Consider the following 19966-nt stretch of genomic DNA (forward strand, 5'->3'; position numbering starts at 1 on the left):
TTATATGTAACAGAGAAAGTAATATGATTTAGAGAAAAGAATGTAGAAGTTCACAATAGATCATATCATTGTCCTGGATCTTAACAAATTAATATTCTAAAATGGGAATGACTATTATAGAGATTTAAAAAATGTGAGTTCACATACAATGCTTATAAGAAGTGCTCCATGAGTGGTGCATAGTCAGTGTTGTGGAATGCCAGGAGTAACAGCCATTTCTGGTTGAGGATGGCTTCGTGGGACTAAGATGAGTAATGTTTGACTAGAAGAAATGGTGATTAAAGGAAAATTCAGGTAAAGAGATGGCATATAAAAAGGTGTGCAAGTAGAACAGCACATGATGCCATGGAGGGACAATCATTGATTAATCTGAATAATAGTTACTGAGTGTATTCTATGTGCCAGGCATGATGAAGGCACTGGCCTTGAGCAGACCACTTGAGTAAAGCAAAGGATTTGGACACAGAAGCAGTGAAAGGTTAAAGAAGACATTTCAGAGTTTGATAATGAAGTCCAACCAAGCAGTATGACTCTAGGAGGATTAATTCCAAGAAGTAAGGATTGACAGAAGTGAGTTACTATAACTTAGCAGATACAAACTATCCTCAAATATGCCTGTTTTTCAAGCCTCATATATATATATATTTTTTTAAGATTTTATTTATTTATTTATTCATGAGAGACACACAGAGAGAGAGAGGCAGAGACACAGGCAGAGGGAGAAACAGGCTCCATGCAGGAAGTCTGACGTGGGACTCAATCCTGGGTCTCCAGGATCACGCCCTGGGCTGGAGCCGGTGCTAAACTGCTGAGCCACCCGAGCTGCCCATCTTATACCTTTTTATAGTAAGGCTCAGATTCTGGCAGTAACATATAAACAAGGAATGGGGGAGACAGATCATATTTAAGTTTATTTATTTTTAAAGATTTTATTTATTTATTCATGAGAGAGAGAGAGAGAGAGAGAGAGAGAGGGGCAGGCTCCATGCAGGGAGCCTGACATGGGACTCAATCCCGGGTCTCCAGGATCAGGCCCTGGGCTGAAGGCGGCGCTAAACTGCTGAGCCACCTGGGCTGCCCCTTAAGTTAATTTTATTCAGGAACTATCAAACTGTTTCTCAAAGTGGCCACACCATCTGCAGTTCCGCCAACAATGTGTGAAGGTTCCAGTTTCTCCACATTATTGACAGCACTTGTTAGTGTTTGTCTTCCTAAGTATAGCCATCCTAGGGATGCCTGGGTGGCTCAGTGGTTGTCATAACAGGGCTGGGGAAGGGGAGAAGGGCACTTCCAAAATAATCACTAAGAAGAAAGGCCTTTTAAAGTCTGAACCAAAACTGAAAGGTTAAAAAATATAAATTGATATTTTTCACAATAGAAAAATCAGTATCCACATGGCAAAAGACCAAAACCAAAACCAAACCAGAAACAAAGTCAAAAGACAAATGACAAACTGGAAAAAAAAATCTGCAAATCATACCACAGAAAAGGGTCCATTTCTCATTTCCTGTAAATAAGACTAGTAATTCAATAAAAATGGGCAAGGAATATAAATAGATAATAGTGAATAAAATACAAACTGTTCAACTATATGTCAAAATAATCTTACAGAAGAGAAGATACTGGGATACTATTTTTCACTTATGAAAAAAGATTAAAAAGTTTCATGACATAGTGTTGATGAGAGTAGAAGGAAAAAGTGGTCTCACAGATGAATGATGGGACTGTAAATTTTATGTATGGGGAATAAACTGAAATTATTAAAATTTTAAATCCATATACCTTTGATCTGGCAATTCTAGAAGTTATCATATAGGTTTATTCTCTAATGTACAAAATGGTGCCTGAACTAGGTTACAAAATACAAAACGTCGCATTGTGTATAATAGCAAAAGACTGCAAAGAACCTGAATGTCCACCAAAAACTCTGGCTAAAAAATTCTGGTTCATCCATGTAGTAGAATACTATGCAGCTATATTACCCAAAGAATGAGGACGCATATTATGTACTGATAAAGAAACTCTAAGATCAAGTGAAAAAAAGCAAGGTAGCAGAGCAGTGTTTATGATATTATATCATTTGAATAAAGAAAAAGTACCTGAATATTTACTTGTGTGACTATGCAGGATCTAATTTCAATTGTCTATGTGGGAGGGAAGAGCTATTTGCGAGAGAGATTTTTATTTTGTACTTTATGAATTTTGAGCCAAGTGTATGCATTACTTATACAGAAAAATAATTTAAAATTAGAAAAGAAAATTAAATTTAGTATGGCTGACTAAAGTGAGGAGATAGGGGGTAGGCAAAAAAGAAAGAAGACAGACTAGTACAGTAGATTTACTTATTTCACCTGGGCTGGAGTCAAGAGATATACCTGTTAACATGGATCTAGAGGCCACCAGAAAAATTAAAAACAGAAATAGCTAAGTGCGGCTCTTTCCATGGCAGGGGGTCTTGGGGTTTTTATTCTTCATTTAATACCATTATACATGGTTTGATTTTTTTTAACCTGATAATGTATTTTTATTAAATGTAAATATGTAAACTTTTATAACAGAAATAATACAATTTCAATCTGAAAGAATCTGTGTTGACCATCATTCAGGAATATAAGAGAATATTTGAAATACATATGAAATAAATTTTTCTCTTATAAGTAAGTTGATTTTGAACCACAGAATAATCTCTACCTTCAAGTATTTTTCTACCTTTAATTTTTTTTTTCCAAGTAAGGAAAATAAGTTAGGTATAAACCTAACCTGAAATAATGACTTCAAATGGGCATGATTTCTTGTATTCTTCCTTTTATGACAACTATATTATCTTCCTTCTATGAGAGTTACATCATCTACAGAAACAGGGTTGGTTTTAATTTTAATATCCATAGTTTACACACAAATGGGGAAAGTAAATCTTTGTGAGAATGTGTATTTCTCTCCTTACTGAAACACTGCAGTTCCTGCTGAGAATCCGCATCCACTCTCTCTTTTGGGCTGGGTCAGCATTACCAAAGATGGCAACATGTTCTGGGCTGGTCTTTCCATGAAGAGTCTCATAAATCTCCTGCTGTAAGTGGCTGCAGTCCATCTTTTTCAACCTGAAATGAAACACCACGGAGGCTGGAGTCCCATGCTAACATATTAATCCAAACATTAAAAAATAGTATTATAAAATAAATTGGAGAAAATAATCCTATTAGATAAAAAAGACTGTCAGAAAACTTTTAGCAATATTAATATTTTTTAATTTTTTTAGCAATATTATTTAGATTATAAAACTACTTCTAACTAGCACTGTCATTCAAAATATAAAAGTTGTTACATAAACATATTCCCTACAGAGACAAAATTATGGGAAATGATGAAGAAGCAAAGAATTACCTGAACTTGCATCCAGATATTGCATTCACTCCAAATTGTACTTCATGTCTCTTAACAGAGCAAATTCCATCACCCTTACTTTGCATGAGGGTGATCTGAGGTGGAAAATAATGGTCAAGGAGAGTATAACGGAATAAGAAGAAGGCAGACTGGAAAATCTATGCTCTTGTTTCCTTAACACTTTATTTTACCAATGTCATAACATTGTTCAAGTCACAAATTTTTTTCCCTCTAGTAATTAAAAAACACAGAGACAGTAACTGTTCTCCCAAAAATGGCTAACCACATAGCAGTATATAAATATTTCATTAAAGCAAACAGAAATGAGTCATGATCCTTTACCTTCAGCCAGTTTAACATGTATCTATAGCCTTTGTTTAGTAACAATTCTGAAAACATAGTTTATTAATGGTTTGGTAAAGAAAATCCTGAATATCTAAAAACTCAGGGGACCTCAGAACTGGGAAACCCAAAAGATCAGCAGCTGCAGCTTTTCTCATTAGGCTGCAACAGGCTACCCAGCTACAAAAAGGATACAGAGTGACTTGTATCACCAGTTAGGGCCAAAAGTGGCTTCCCAACAATATAGCCAGGATTCCCACTTCTAAGACTAGTAAGAGAAGCAGCTTTGTTCTGTTGAAAAGCCTGCAGAAAGAGTGAAAGAAAGTGTAAGTGCTTTTCACTTACAGAGAAAAGCATGCTCTCCCACCTTCTACTGCTTGGCTTCATACCCTTCTTTATGGCAATGAAGTAAGTTAGCTGCGCTGAACACTCTGGCTCCCTTCCACAGTTAAGCATACTGCAGAAATTTCTTGCAAAGCTTCCGTGTTTTACTTTTATTCACTAAAATAGATTGTGAGTGATCTGAAAATTGAAATTACTACATGCTACTTCTACCAAGGATTACAACCAAGGATCAACCAAATTCGTTTCTCCAAAATTACTATCAATTGAGGGCTATGTTCAGCCTGGCTGAAATAAGAGGAATTTAAACATAATTTAAAATATTTTTTTAATGAACTACAGATGTTCCAGAGACCAACTCTGAGAGACATGAGATTTGGTTGATCATTTGAGGGCAGAGTTGAGCAGAAACCAGATTCTGCTGGGTTCAAAAAGAAGAAAGCCAAAACATAGTGATCAAGATTGGAAAGTTAGATTAAGTGGGAAATGAATAAAATGTCTAATGCCATCACATTATATTTTGACATATTCATAAATACATATAGGCAAAAATTCATTATAAGCACATAAACTCAAATGAGAAATATAAAGAGTAAAAGTGAAAAACAAAAACCTGCTGAATGCTCAGAAATATGAAAAAAAGCTGGTTTAAGAATTTCTGTGGGAGGTTCACTGAATTTATGATTTAAAGAACAAGTTTGGATTTGAGACTAAAGTCCTGCTTCATTGGGGGGCCAGATAATCAGAGAAAATATTACTGAATAAACATTGTTGAATCTCTATCAGTTGCAGTTAAATTATCAAATACTAAGTGTTGAGGCCTCAACTAACAAACTGAACTAGGCCTTCATGTTCTTTTTTTTTTTTAAGGCTGGGCATGGATCCCTAGGCTTTCATATTCTTAATCTATTTTTCATGCATCATAGAAGCACAGGAACTATTTCTAATCCAGTATTTCCTCCCCTCTTAATCCCCTATAGAAAAAGGGCCCTAACCCTGAAGCGAATGAGAAAGTGTTGCTGTAAGGAAGTGCCTGGCTCGATAGTCAGGTTGGTTTGTCCAAAACTGACAGAGACTTTCTGGATTCCCAAAGTCCCATTGGTTTCTATCTCATAGATGACCTGAAATACAAAAGAAGAATCAATTAATAAAAATTATTCAATGGGCCAATTATATAGATTTTCTGTCTTGAAGAGTTTTATTATAACTGAATGAGGGTACAGCATAGTGACTATAATTTATAATAGTATTATATACTTGAACGTTGCCAAGAGAGAAGATCTCAAAAGTTCTCATTGCAAGGAAAAATGTGTAACTGTGTGGTGATGAATATCAACTCAACTTACTGTGGAAATCATTTCACCATATATGTGTATGTGTATATATGCATGTATGTGTGTGTATGAAATCATTGTGTTGTACATCTAAAACTAATATGTTATATGTCAATTATATCTCAATTAAAAAAATAACTGAATGAGTAAAACTAAACAAGTAATCTTAAAAATGCCAAACACAAATACCATGAAAAGATAGATTATGTATTATATTTACAGATGTAAAAAGAGACTGGACAGAGCTCTTTGAAATGATTCATGGGAGAAATTCATTTATGATAAGAACTGAAAGGGAAGAAAGATGAATTTTGATTGTGTGCAGAGGTGAGTGGAGAGGGAGCATGGACAGCTGGTTTCCTTGGCTCTCCAATGTCTGAGGATGAATGAAGATAATAGCTGGAGATGGGAGTCATAAGCAATTAAAGGTAACATTAGATTTCTAAGCACTCTTTAAAATGATGCTTAAGGTTATTCTTCCTCCTGCAGGGTAATCAAAAGGGAGAATGGAGGATAAGAAGTTGACTCTTCTATTTCAGATGATACTGATTTTGTTAATAGAAAAAATGTAATAAGAGCTACAATAAACTGCAAATGGGTAAAGAAAGAAGAGTCAGAAGTAACTGTAATATTTTGGACATGAAATACTGGAGGATGGTAGCAATGGAAACTGAAACATGATTAAGGAAGAAGGTGATGGGCGCAATTCTTGACATGTTAAGTTCCACACACAAAAATTCATGTGGGGTTGGTCTGGTACTTAATAGAAGATGAGGCACTTCTGATAATGTTGATCAACATCAGTCCAGAATCTGAGGTCAGCGTCCTCACCTGGGAAACCACATTCTGACAAGTGTTTCCAGACAAGAGAGGAGAACCAGCTTGTGAGACAAGGGTTACAGGAACCTGGAACTAGCAAGGGAAAAGAAGCAAATCAACTGAAATCGAAAGCAGTGTTTTCTCTCCTAGCTACATATTACGCTGAAATGAGTATTTTTTATTTTTGATCACCACCTTCCTCTCTCCTTCCATTGCCAGCCTACACCTTAAGATAAAAAAATCATTACTTCTCAAAACCATATTTCTCAGAACATTAATTCTACTACATATAAAATTAAAGTTCCATGGTCAAATAAATTTCACAAATTTTTGTGGGTTTTTTCTTAACTTTTTATTTTAAGTAATAAAAGTCTACACTCCATGTGGGGCTTGAACTCACAACCCCAAGATTAAGAGTTGCAAGCTCTACTGATCCAGTGAGGCACCCCCAAATAAATTTTAGAAATATCATATCCGATATTCCCCTCTTGGAGAGTACCAAGTCCCTTTAGCACAATAAAGACTCTAAGAAGTCCACGCTATAGTATTTAATTTTACATAACCCAATGTTTCACAAACTTATCTAACATATTTTATTTCATGTGGTGCTTATTAATCATATAGAACATATATGGGAAAACAATGTTTTGGATTTGCACTTAACAGTTTGATACATTACACATAATAGACTTCCTTTCACAATTACAGTCCAGACTGAAATTGCCTCTGATGCAAAGGGACCAAATAGTCTTCTTTCTTTTCCCTGATAAACAGTGTCTTACCTTCATATTCTGCAGATCAGTCATACCTCTTGGAACCTAGAATAAGAGGACAGCAAGAATCATGAGTGTGCATACACCTCAGAGAAAACCTCCAGGAGCTTGTGGTTTCACATGTGGGGAGGAAAAATCAACATATTAGATTCTTCTCTTCTACCTGATTCTTCTTTATATTAAAACGCTATGAGTAAAGCTGGGCAGCGACACACCTACTCTGAGCAGAGCTCTACTTGAATGGCAAAAGCAAGAGGTTTTGGTGAAATAGTGAAATGTTATCCCCTGACACTCTCTCAAGCCAATCTCATTAGCCAGGAGGATAAATCTCTTAACCCAGATGTGTATCTCCCACCTCTTTCATCTTTCTTTAGATGGGGCTTCTGGGCCCAGATTTTTATGTAGTTCTTAGGCATTCTGACTTTCAGTTCAGTGCCTTTTCCACAACCCAATAGCAGAAAGCATGCTGACTTTATATCCCCAATGGTGACGGCAGGGAGGGAAGGGACACCACCTTCAAGACTGTGAAGTTATAGTAAGAGGCAGCATTGAGGACTGGATCCGAGGTGCAGCTACTTGTCAGGTTCTTGAAGAAGCGAGCACAGGTGGTACTTTTACTCTCCAGGAAACCTTAGAACAGAAAGAGTTAAGGGAGTGATAAAAGAGAATGCCTATTTTATTTTTATGAAAAGCAATCTGTTTTTGTTTTGTCTTTTTAAACAGTTTCTAAGAAAGCCTATTTTAAATAGCAAAAAATTGGCACTTCTGTTTGAGACTCACCAGCAGGATTGCTCTCAGCACAGAATCCCCCAGCTCCAACTCCTGCAGGCTGCCTCAGCAAGCTGATTACAGACCACTCCGGGAAGTAAGTCAAAATGGGGTCCCCAGCCTGAACAAAGTATGGTAGAAATTTATTCACAGTGAGCTTGGAATGAACGCCACCAGAAAAGAAAAAGTAGAAACAAAATTAACTCAAGGGCTTGTGAATGTGGATAATACTGTCTTCTAAAAGAGCTGACAATAGTTGACCTAGTTGAAGGGGGGGGGGGTACCTCAAAGACACCAGGGTCAACTGTCAGCCATGAGGGAAAAAACACATAACAATCCCATCCCTATCCCTAGGCTCACCTTGTAATGAGGTGGTGGGGACTGGGTTTGGATTGTTGAAGTGAACGATCCCCCTCCAAACTCTGTAGCCAGGGCCTCGAAGTGGGTTGCGTTGACCTTCTGGAGCTTCTGGAAATAGTTTAATTTTGCTGAAATGTTTTTTTTTTTTTAAAAGAAAAATAAGTTTAGATAAAAGAAAAACATTTATTTAAAAATATCTGGTACACCAAGTAAATGCTTTTAAAAAGTATCCTTATCGGGGCATAATACACACAACAAAGTTTGCAAATGCACTCATCTTAAGTGTAAATTCAAAAGAATTTTTACATATTACTATACTTTTATTCCTACTACTCAGATTAAGTTTTAGAACATTTCCTCAGAAGACTCAGTAACACTCCACTTTCAAAGATAAAAATTCTGATTTTATCACCTACTATATATGTAATATGTTAAAAGAACTATTGTTTTTTATTAAGATCTAAGAGGGAGCAGGGTCCCTGCGTCTCCCTCTGCCTGTGTCTCTGCCCCTCCCTCTGTGTCTCTCATGAATAAATAAAATCTAAAAAAAAAAAAAAAAAAAAAAGATCTAAGATAAGAATATGGCCAATGAATGCCAAGCAGTTCCAAGTGCCTAATGCCAGGAAAGTGAGTGATTAGCAATCTGTGATGAAAACAGAAGGTCCAAAATTGCTCACATTTGCCCCACACCAGATGAATCTCTAGTTCAACAGAATGGTACTGTTTCTGTCAGGACATGGCAAAGCTGGAGATAACATTCAATCTGTCTTCACCTTCCTGTTTCTTTTAAACTTCAACTCGCCATTCCTAATAATGTTTCCATCTCTCAAGTATATGAATTGGTTTATGTTTTTCTCCTTTCACTTCATACTTTCTACATTTAAAATTTCAGACACTCCAATGAGGTATATCCTGTAACGATTCTATAACTTCTATTATAACAGTATAAAAATCTATTCAAGTTCCTGCAGCCATCTCCTTACAGCTAACAGGAATGATGAAATTAAAGTTCTGTATGGGTTTTCTGTCCACAGCCAATAGGGCATAAGAAATTGCAAATGTTCACTAATAAAAGAGAGGGGGCAGGTGGAGAGGTAGAAGAGGGCAGATGACAGAAACTCAAAGACAACAGAAAAGTTTAAAAACAAAAATCCAGACACAAAGCCAATTTTCGACAAATGTTAGGTAACAAGAAGAACAGCCAACACATTTCTACTCACAGTTGTTCGCAAGGACACAAAACTGCTTAACTCCACTTGAATCCATGAAAACCCTTGAAGGAAATGGGGAATTACTCCTGAAGATAAGAGAGTTGTCCACACACATCCAACTTGAAGACCTGAGAGTAAACAGGATGAAGAACAGACACATTTAGAAGCGGAGCGTTAGGTCCAAAAAGGTGCGGCACGGCGGTCCGTCGAGGTCTAGGAGAAGCCTCCTCGGGCAGCCATAGGACAGCAAAGAGGTCCTGTTCTATCGGACAGCCCTGCTCTAGAGAATCCAAGGGGGAACCTCACTCCTGGGAAAAACCAAGGTAATTCCACTTCTAGAAGCGGAAGCGGGGCGGGAGGCAGGAAAGGCAACTCTTCTTAGTTCCAGATACGACCTATCCTAGGGTCCCAATCTCCTTTAGTATTCATCCGGCACACGGCAGCTCACCTCACGCTGCCTGGAAGGCAGAAGGAAAAAACCGTTCGCGGGTGCAGAAGATAGCAGTCCTTGTCGCAGCAGCAATTTATGTCGCAGGTACCGGGAGTCAAGTCACAGACACAGACAGGTAAGGCTATGAAGACAATGCAGAGCAGAGGATGGGATGAGGGTTCCCAAACTTCCAAGCGCGAACCCCCTCTGCCGACAGCCCCCCTCCTCACTTTGCGGAATTCACTTTGTCCACAGAATTTTCTCTCTAAGCCAGTGGTTTCCATCCCCACATCTCCTCCCCTCACCTGGGAACAGGTGTACGGTCCCATTCCCAGGTGCAGAGAGGGTCACGGCCGTAGGGCCCAACGTAGAGATCCCAGGTACAGGCCACGGAGTTTCAGACCCCTCCGAGGAGGACTGAAGGGTCCCGCCCGGCGACCCCGGCCCCGCGTCCGAAGGGGTGGGCACAGGCGCTGAAGGAGAGGAAGCAGGCTGAGGCCAGACGCCCCCGGGGAGCATCAGGAAGAACACCTGCAGCAGCTCCAGCTGCGAAGTACACATGGGGCGAAGCGCACAAGGGGCCGTCGAGACCCCCACGAGTTTAACGTGGGCTGCGGCGGTCGCCAGGCGCTCGGCTAGAGGGTGGAGGGGAGGAGGCGCATCTCGTGTGACGTCATCCGCATGCATCCGCTCATTGGCTCAGAGCGACGGCCGAGAGCTCTTCAGCCAATAGGAAGCGGCGTTGTTACAGCTCTTTCCAGCATCTTTTAGTGTGCGTCCTCCTCCTTAGGCCAGGCGGCGCCGCGCCTCCGTCGCTTGGTAACGGCCTAACTCGCGGAAGAGCCCTTGCCCCTTCTCTCCGCTAGATGACAGTAGAAGGTCCGCGGAACAACAGGTGCAGCGGTGCGTGCACACGCCGGCTTCCTGGCCCAAGGGACCGAGCTCTGCCTCCGCACAGGGAAACCCCAGAGGCTGCAACGGGAATTGCGTCTCTTTTCTACCCCGGATTCTAAAGGTGAGAAACTCTAAGGAAGGATAATGATCTCAGGGAGGAAAATACACAGGTCATATACATCTTAAAAAAAAAAAAAAAAGTCCCCTCTAAATATCGTATTCTTTTGGAAACGGATTAGGCTTCTTAAATTCTAACATCGAGTAATATTTAAAAAAATATGCTGCAATCATTAACTGTGGACTGCATAGTTGTTATTACAGAAAATAGAGAAGTGATGAGAAATGGGGTAAGAAACCATGTGAGAAGCTAGGGAGAGAAGGAGTACGGAAAGGAGAGATGGGTTTTCTAGGAGCTGAAGGGAAGATAAGACGCAGGAATGGAAATAGCCAAAGCATCAAGAATAAAACGTATCCTTTTGCTATTATAAATCGCCGCCTGTTGTAACCCTTTGCGGGAGGTTTTCGTCTTTCCCAGGAGTGGCGGCATTTTCTGGAGCAGCACTGTCTAAGAGAGCTTTCTGCAGTGTGGGTGATGTTGCTTATCTGCTCTGTTCAGCATGACAGCCACGGGCTGTGTGGCTACTGTGCACTGGACATGTGGCTACTGTGACTAGAGAGCTGAATTTTAAATTTTTAGGTAATTAAAGTTAAATAACTACATGTGACTAGCAGCTACCATATTGGACAGCAAACTCTGGATGATCAAAATCTTGCTCCAGATAGACCCAGTATTTTCCTCAGTCTGCATAGGTCTGACATCTGTATGATTTCAGTTGCCTAATTCAGAGAAATAAATTGAGATCTGTTAGGAGTTGTCTAAAATCTGGTATGCTTATCTGAAATCTAGCTGATACCTCCTTTTCCCAGTGAATCACTTAGGCAGATAAATTTTAGGACCTCTGTCCTTTTTCACATTCTCTGACAAGGTATTGACTTCTAATGTTTTGAAATCAGTAGCTAAATGTATCTCTGTGTTACAAGTGTTCTCAAACACATTTTATTTATTTATCTATTTGATTTTTATTGAAGTATGATTAACATAAATGTTTCAGGTGTACAACATATTGATTCAACAATTCTGTATATTACCCCATCCTCACTATGCTAAGTATAATCACCATCTGTCACCCAACAACATTATAATGATAATATTGACTATATTCCCTATGCTATACTTTTCATGCCTGTAACTTATTTATTTTATAGCTGGAAGACAAAGATATTTTCATATGGTTGTGTGATGGACTGCTGTAAGAAATACATATATTTGTGTGTGGGCATAAAACATTTATCTACCTTATTAGTAATTTTTGTAGGAAAGGACCAAGTTCACATTACTCAAATTATATGTATTTACTAGAATATGAACTCCATAAATCAGAAGATTTTGTCTGTTTTGTTCACTGATACATCCTGTGCCTTGAACAGTACCTAGGACATGTTAGATGTGCATTAAATATTTTTCAAAAGTTGTTTTGTTGAACTCTTTAGGTTAAACTCAAGAATATATTTAGAGTTTATAGTATTTCAGGACTGCATTTATTTATATAAAATTTCTATTGTGCAAACAACTGGAAATTATTTTAGATTTGAAAATTTGGAATTTACACTGAAACAATCAATGGTAAATAAATGATAATTATTCCTGAATTTATGTTGGTAATGTTGGTAAATGAGTCTGTTGATTGAAGTAATTCTGGGGTTGAGTACAGGGAAATAACATCTCAGGATCTTTCTTTTTTGTCTCTCAGGATCTTTCTTTTTTTAATTTATTTTTTATTGGTGTTCAATTTGCCAACATATAGAATAACACCCAGTGCTAATCCCATCAAGTGCCCCCCTCAGTGCCTGTCACCCAGTCACCCCCACTCCCTGCCCACCTCCCCTTCCACCACCCCTAGTTCGTTTCCCAGAGTTAGGAGTCTCTCATGTTCTGTCTCCCTTTCTGATATTTCCCACTCATTTTTTCTCCTTTCCCCTTTATTCCCTTTCACTATTTTTTATATTCCCCAAATGAATGAGACCATATAATGTTTGTCCTTCTCCGATTGACTTACTTCACTCAGCAAAATACCCTCCAGTTCCATCCACGTCGAAACAAATGGTGGGTATTTGTCGTTTCTAATGGCTGAGTAATATTCCATTGTATACATAAACCACATCTTTTTTATCCATTCATCTTTCGATGGACAGCGAGGCTCCTTCCACAGTTTGGCTATTGTGGACATTGCTGCTAGAAACATCGGGGTGCAGGGGATCCCTGGGTGGCTCAGCGGTTAAGCGCCTGCCTTTGGCCCAGGGTGTGATCCTGGAGACCAGGGATCAAGTCCCACGTCGGGCTCCCTGCATGGAGCCTGCTTCTCCCTCTGCCTGTGTCTCTGCCTCTCTCTCTCTGTGTGTCTCTCATTAATAAATAAATAAAATCTTTAAAAAAAATAAACATCGGGGTGCAGGTGTCCCGGCGTTTCACTGCATCTGTATCCTTGGGGTAAATCCCCAGTAGTGCAATTGCTGGGTCGTAGGGCAGATCTGTTTTCAGCTCTTTGAGGAACGTCCACACAGTTTTCCAGAGTGGCTGCACCAGTTCACATTCCCACCAACAGTGCAGGAGGGTTCCCAATTCTCCACATCCTCTCCAATATTTGTGGCTTCCTGCTTTGTTAATTTTCCCCATTCTCACTGGTGTGAGGTGGTATCTCATTGTGGTTTTGATTTGTATTTCCCTGATGGCAAGTGATGCGGAGCATTTCCTCATGTGCTTGTTGGCCATGTCTATGCCTTCCTCTGTGAGATTTCTCTTCATGTCTTTTGCCCATTTCATCATTGGATTGTTTGTTTCTTTGCTGTTGAGTTTGTTTTTTTTATTTTTTAATAATAAATTAATTTTTTATTGGTGTTCAATTTGCCAACATACAGAATAACACCCAGTGCTCATCCCGTCAAGTGCCCCCCTCAGTGCCCACCACCCAGTCACCCCCACCCCCCGCCCTCCTCCCCTTCCACCACCCCTAGTTTGTTTCCCAGAGTTAGGAGTCTTCCATGTTCTGTCTCCCTTTCTGATATTTCCTACCCATTTCTTCTCCCTTCCCCTCTATTCCCTTTCACTATTATTTATATTCCTCAAATGAATGAGACCATATAATGTTTGTCCTTCTCCGATTGACTTATTTCACTCAGCATAATACCCTCCAGTCCCATCCACGTTGAAGCAAATGGTGGGTATTTGTCGTTTCTAATGGCTGAGTAATATTTCATTGTATACATAAACCACATCTTCTTTATCCATTCATCTTTCGATGGACAGCGAGGCTCCTTCCACAGTTTGGCTATTGTGGACATTGCTGCTATAAAAATTGGGGTGCAGGTGTCCCGGCATTTCATTGCATCTGAATCTTTGGGGTAAATCCCCAGCAGTGCAATTGCTGGGTCGTAGGGCAGGTCTATTTTTAACTCTTTGAGGAACGTCCACACAGTTTTCCAGAGTGGCTGTACCAGTTCACATTCTCACCAACAGTGCTAGAGGGTTCCCCTTTCTCCACATCCTCTCCAACATTTGTGGTTTCCTGCCTTGTTAATTTTCTCAGGATCTTTCTGAATTACTTTTTTTAAAAATATTTTTTAAAATTTATTTATTCATGAGAGAGAGAGAGAGAGAGAGAGAGAGAGGCAGAGGGAGAAGCAGGCTTCCCACAAGGAGCCCGATGTGGGACTTGATTCCGGATCCTGGGATCACACCCTGAGCCGAAGGCAGACGCTCAACCGCTGAGCCACCCAGGCATCCCATCTTTCTGAATTACTTTTTCTTATTTTTAATTTTAGCACTTAACAAATTTTGAAAAAAATAGTTACTTTCCCCCTCATTTTTGTTATAGTTGAACAAAAATACTATTTCTGTTGTTACTGTTATGTGTTTGTAGGAATCTGTAATACAGAACTCTTAACTTTTGAGATATAATATTAAAATCTAAACGGTAATTTCGATGAAAGAGAATGAAGTTTATTCACATGTGTCATACAGATGCCAGTTTTAACATAGGAACCAAGTCTTAAATTGCAATAATTTAATATGACATCACTTTATAAGCAGAGATTTCCAAATTAGATCATATGTTACTAGCAGCTGTTCTTGCTTGGTATTAAAAGAGTTCAATATATGCTTAAAAATTTAACTGAGATTGAATCAGGATGGCCAACTGAGAATAAGTTCTAGATCTCCCAATTCCTCCCCTCTTTTCCAAATCTAAAAATTACAAAAAATTTATACAAGTATAAAAATTCATGTGCATCCATGCACATACCTGAATGTTACAAAACATGAAGGGGTGCTCTCAATGGACCAGACATTGTGAGAATCCTTGAAAAATAGGAACCAGGTGGGATTGGATTGAAGGTAGACAAACAAAAGTTGCATAACAGAGGCTTAGTGCAGAACTGCAGCTGGCTCTTGGGGGTGTCCTAAGTACACAGAAAAGAACTATTGGCATGGGTAGGGTCTTTGGACAATGTGTGAGTTATTGATTGAGGTACTGCTATAGGAAGAAACAGGTCAGCCTCTCAACCTTACTCCCACTTGTGCATGCAGTGGGTAGCAAAAGAACTTGGTCTTAAAGGGGACAGGGGCAGTCCATAGAGGTACTTTTGCTGAAAAGCTGTGATGGCTTTTGATACCTGGGAGGAAGAGAGAGACTTTACGTCTTGAAGACTGATATTAACTTACCTTGTCAAGCTGCACATGCACCGTTCCTCCTTCACAAACCCTCAAGGCAGAGTGAAAAAGAGAAAATCTATTAAATATATAGGTTAAAAAGACACTATTACCTTCCAAAGAGAATTAATAAGACTTGAAAATGACTTTTTAACAGAAATGAGCAAAGCCATAAAAAGTTGAGTAATGTGGGCAGCCCTGGTGGCTCAGCGGTTTAAGCGCCGCCTTCCGCCCAGGGCCTGATCCTGGAGACCCCGGATTGAGTCCCACATCGGACGCCCTGCATGGAACCTACTTCTTCCTCTGCCTGTGTCTTTGCCTCTCTCTCTTTCCTCTTTGTGTATTTTCATGAATAAATAAATAAAATCTTTAAAAAAAAAGTTGAGTAATGTCTTAGAAGGAGCTACCCTATAATTCTATACCTAGCAAAATATCCTTCAGATATGAAGATAAGATAAAAATGCGTTTAGAAAACAAGCATTGAGAAAGAAGATCACCACCAACAAACCCACACAAAGAATTGTGTGTTATTCAGGCTAAAGGAAAAATGATCCCAGATGGAAGTACAGAAGTGCAGGAATAGCTTAAGAGCAATGAGAAAGATAAACAGAAGATCAGTATATAAACTCAATTTTATTATAAATATCATCTAGAATTTTAGATGGGAAAATTTATAATAACAAAAAATTAAAGACCTACTAGTAATAAATCTATGATAGTGCAAGATCTCTGCATACCAAACTATATATGATTTCTGAGAGGAATTAAATAAAACCTAAATAAGTGGAGAGCTACATCAAATTAATGGCAAGGAAGACTTAAGAATGGAAACATGTCAGTTCTTCCCAAATTGATGTATAGATTCATTGAAATCCTAGTAAAAATCTCATCATTTTCTGGTAAAAATCGACAAGCTGATTTCAAATGCTATATATAATTGCAAAAGACCAAGAATAGCCAAGAGAATCTTGAAGAACAAAGTTAGAGGGCCTATTCCTACTATATATTATCTCTTATTATTAAGATAAAATAAATTTTAGAATAGAATGGTATGGCTTTGGCTGTAAGATAGACTAATGGAAAAGAATGGAGTCCAGAAACAGATCTATGACTTGATCTATGACAAAAATGATACTACAGTGCAGTCGCCAGGTAATGATCTCAGGGTCCAGGGATAGAGCCCTGCCTCTGGTTCCCCACTCAGTGAGGAGTCTGCTTGAGATTCTCTCTCTCCCCCTCTGCCCCTCCCCCTGCTCATATACACTCTCTCAAATAAATAAATAAATAAATAAATAAATAAATAAATAAATCTTTAAAAAAAACTGGGCAGAAAATAACTTATCATAAAAAGATTGCTTAAATAGTATCTCATTAAAATTGATAAGTTTAAAAAAATTAGCTATGAATATGTTTTGTATCATTTTCATCAACTGACACTTTAAAAAATTTTTAATTTTGTGAAAAGTGTAGATTCACATGAAGTTATAGGACATAAATTTAGTTCTATACAGTTTTATCATACATGTGTTTCATGTGTCCACCACAGAGCAGTTCCATTACCTCAAAGATCCCTCCTTTTGTTCTTTCATAACCATTTCCTCCTCCCTCCCACTTCATCTCCCCAGGATCCATTTTTTTAACCATTACTAATTTTTATTATAAACATGATTAAAATAACTCTAATTTAAACAGTGGTTCACAGTATTTATCCAAGTAAATCGAATAAATAGTGCCTACATGCCTAACAGAAAATGAAAGTTTCGTAGCTCTGGAGGAATTAATTTCCTCGCTTATGAAGAAAGAGATTAATAAGCAATGCAACACATTGTAGAGGGAAGAAATAATGTTTTCACTTTGAAAATTTTAAGAAAAAACCTTTAACTGTTTGTATTAATCACAAGCACTGTACTACTTAGACGTTTCTAAATAGATATGCATTTGTGATATTATGTTTTTCTTTAATATAAAAGGGGTATCTACTTCTTTTTTTTTTTTTTCCATTTCCATGTCATTTTATCCTCTGGAGACTGCCTGTAGTCCCGTCTTTTCTCCAGTCTGTCTCTGTGTAAGGTTTCTTCTAGGCAGAGACTCCTAATTGATGACTACTATTCGTTCTTCCTTCTCCCTCAGATGCACAGAGCCCCAGTTTTTTACTGAGCACAATGTAGCTAAAAGATGACGATTCCCAGCCTCCTTTGCAGCTAAGTGGGGCTGTGCATATAGTCCTGACCAATGAGATATACATTAAAGAACAGATGGGACTTTTGGGGAAATCTCTTGAGAAAAGAAGGCTATTCCTCTTTTTCTTCCCTTCTCCATCCTGCTGCTTAAATTTTGAGATGGCTGGAAGCTTGAGCTGTTATTTTAAAACATAAGAAGACATGCTAAACAAAGGTAAACAGCAACATGGAAGAAATTTGGATTTCTGACAGCCATGAAAACTTCAAGCCTGCCTAGGACTCCTACCTCTGAACTTCCTTCATATGTAGGAGAAAGAATTTTATAAAAGACACTAGGTATTTTCACTTTGCCTCCCCTACATTTCACTTTGATGTAGGTAGACATTGCTGGTTATGGCTACATACTATTCCTTGCACGAATATACTGTAATTTATTTAACCAATCCCTTATTGATGGATAATTAGGTTCTTTCCAGTTTTTTAAATTATAGATATAGGTATAATTAACATCCTTATAGATATATCTTGCTGCCTGTGTGGGTATTTCTATAGTATAAATAACTAGAAATAGATTTATTGGGTCATGGAATGAGCACATTTAACATTTTGAGAAATACCGCCGAAAAGATGATACTAACTTACAGCCCCATCAATAGAGTGCCCCTTTGCCTACACTCCTACCATTCCTGAATTCTTAAATAATTTTGCCATTCAGACAATGTTTATCTTTCTTTTCTTTGATTACTGATAAGGAGGAACATCTTTTCATATGTTTAATGACCACTTGCATTTTCTATTGTAAGTTGCATTTGCCTATTTTTTCTTTTTTTAGTTATGAAAGTATAAATGACTACCATCTCATTGTACAAAACTTAAGTGGTACACAAGTATAAGAGCAAAGAGAGACACTCTTCTTCATCGCTTCCCATCACATTCCACCACCCACCATTTTATGTACATCCATCTAGTCCTCTTCCTTACATTTCCATATAAATATACATACTTATATAAGTGCTATTTATATATAAATAGGACCATATATATGTACTGTTTCACAGCTTGTTTTTCTTTTTTACAGCTTGCTTTGTTTTTTAAAAAAATAGGATTCAGTAAAACGAAAAACCCAATATTTAACTGTTCCCTTATTTTTTCTCTTGCTATTACATTGCCAAAGTAAATATCTTTTTCATATATTTGTGGGCATCAGTGTGAATTTCTTTGGATGGAGTTGCATAAGGGAAATTGTTGGGTCAAAGGCTGTGCCTTCTGATAGATCCATCCTAGCTTTCCAAAAAGTCTGCCTAACTTTCTACTTTCACCAATTATATGGTAAGTGTTCATTTCTCCATAAACCTTACCTACATATGATAGTTTTCTCTGATGGACAAAAAAGAAAAAAAGAATCATCTTATATTTCCCTGGTTCATGGTGAGGTCAAAGTTATTTTCATATTTATTGGCCATCTATAGATTTATCAAGATTGATTGTATCCTTTACCTATAATAGTTTTCTATTGGATTATTTATGGATATATATTGTTTTTTGTTCAGCATCTCTTTCCCCATATCTGGTAGCAGAATTCTTATTTATTATGGGGAACCCATTCCCTGTGTCTTAGATGATGAGTACATGACCAGGTCTGGCCTTCCTGAGTCCTGCAGCTCCTTAGCCACAGTGATGAAAGAACAGGCAGGCATGTTATTCAAGACAGGCTAAAAAGAGCTTTCAACAGAACTTCCATGGGTACTATTGGAAAGAAGCTTCTGCAGGGATCCCACAAACTAAGGACTATGTAAGCCTGAATTTTGTGCCACGTGCAGAGTCTAAGGAGAAACTCAAGAGGCTAGCAGAAAGCAATGAGAACTGTTGTCCTGTTGTCATTTTTCTGGAGGCCCTAGATCCAGCTATGCCTAAAGCCTCCCCTGCTTCTGAACTTTAAAGTTTTGTGAGCCAATAAAGTCCCTTTGTTGTTTAAGGTAATTGAATTGGGGGCACCTGGTCGTTCAGTGGTTGAACGTCTGTCTTTGGCTCAGGTCGTGATCCAAAGGATCTTTTTTAAGAACCTATCTTTAAAATAAAGATAATTGAATTGGGTTTCTGTCCTTATTAATATATGTTATTTGTATTTTTTATTGATTTCTAGAAAAGTTTGGAATTTTAAATTCTAGACTTACATTTTATGCACTGTATAGGTTAATAAAATAAGCATGGCCTTCCACAAAAATGACACCAGCTATTTGAATCATAACATATTTTTGTGGCTTATCTATACTTACATACTAATTAGAACTCTTTTTTTTAAAGATTTTATTTATTTATCCATGAGAGACACAGAGAGAGAGAGAGAGAGAGAGAGGAGAGGCAGAG

At 38.2% G+C, this 19966-nt stretch overlaps 2 protein-coding genes across 3 annotated transcripts in view; one reads left to right on the plus strand and one right to left on the minus strand.

The window, feature by feature from the left end:
- The window catches only part of TCTN3 (tectonic family member 3), a 26065-nt gene extending 15419 nt beyond the window's left edge, over positions 1–10646 (minus strand). For both annotated transcript variants that reach the window (XM_055300612.1, XM_055300613.1), the window contains exons 1-12: positions 10066–10646; positions 9779–9902; positions 9340–9458; positions 8120–8247; positions 7772–7880; positions 7506–7621; positions 7001–7036; positions 6231–6311; positions 5061–5186; positions 3919–4026; positions 3382–3476; positions 2945–3098 (exon numbers count right to left, since the gene is read on the minus strand). In XM_055300612.1, the coding sequence (XP_055156587.1) occupies positions 2945–3098; positions 3382–3476; positions 3919–4026; positions 5061–5186; positions 6231–6311; positions 7001–7036; positions 7506–7621; positions 7772–7880; positions 8120–8247; positions 9340–9458; positions 9779–9902; positions 10066–10447 (1578 nt within the window). In that variant the 5' untranslated portion in view covers positions 10448–10646. The remainder of the gene's footprint in view (positions 1–2944; positions 3099–3381; positions 3477–3918; positions 4027–5060; positions 5187–6230; positions 6312–7000; positions 7037–7505; positions 7622–7771; positions 7881–8119; positions 8248–9339; positions 9459–9778; positions 9903–10065) is intronic.
- A 78-nt stretch (positions 10647–10724) lies between these two features.
- The window catches only part of ENTPD1 (ectonucleoside triphosphate diphosphohydrolase 1), a 131814-nt gene continuing 122572 nt past the window's right edge, over positions 10725–19966 (plus strand). Inside the window, exon 1 of the mRNA XM_055300616.1 lies at positions 10725–10775. The gene's annotated coding sequence lies outside the window, so the exon portion shown is untranslated. The remainder of the gene's footprint in view (positions 10776–19966) is intronic.

Source organism: Nyctereutes procyonoides, unplaced genomic scaffold (genome assembly GCF_905146905.1).
Source record: "Nyctereutes procyonoides isolate TBG_1078 unplaced genomic scaffold, NYPRO_anot_genome, whole genome shotgun sequence".
Classification (NCBI taxonomy): domain Eukaryota; kingdom Metazoa; phylum Chordata; class Mammalia; order Carnivora; family Canidae; genus Nyctereutes; species Nyctereutes procyonoides.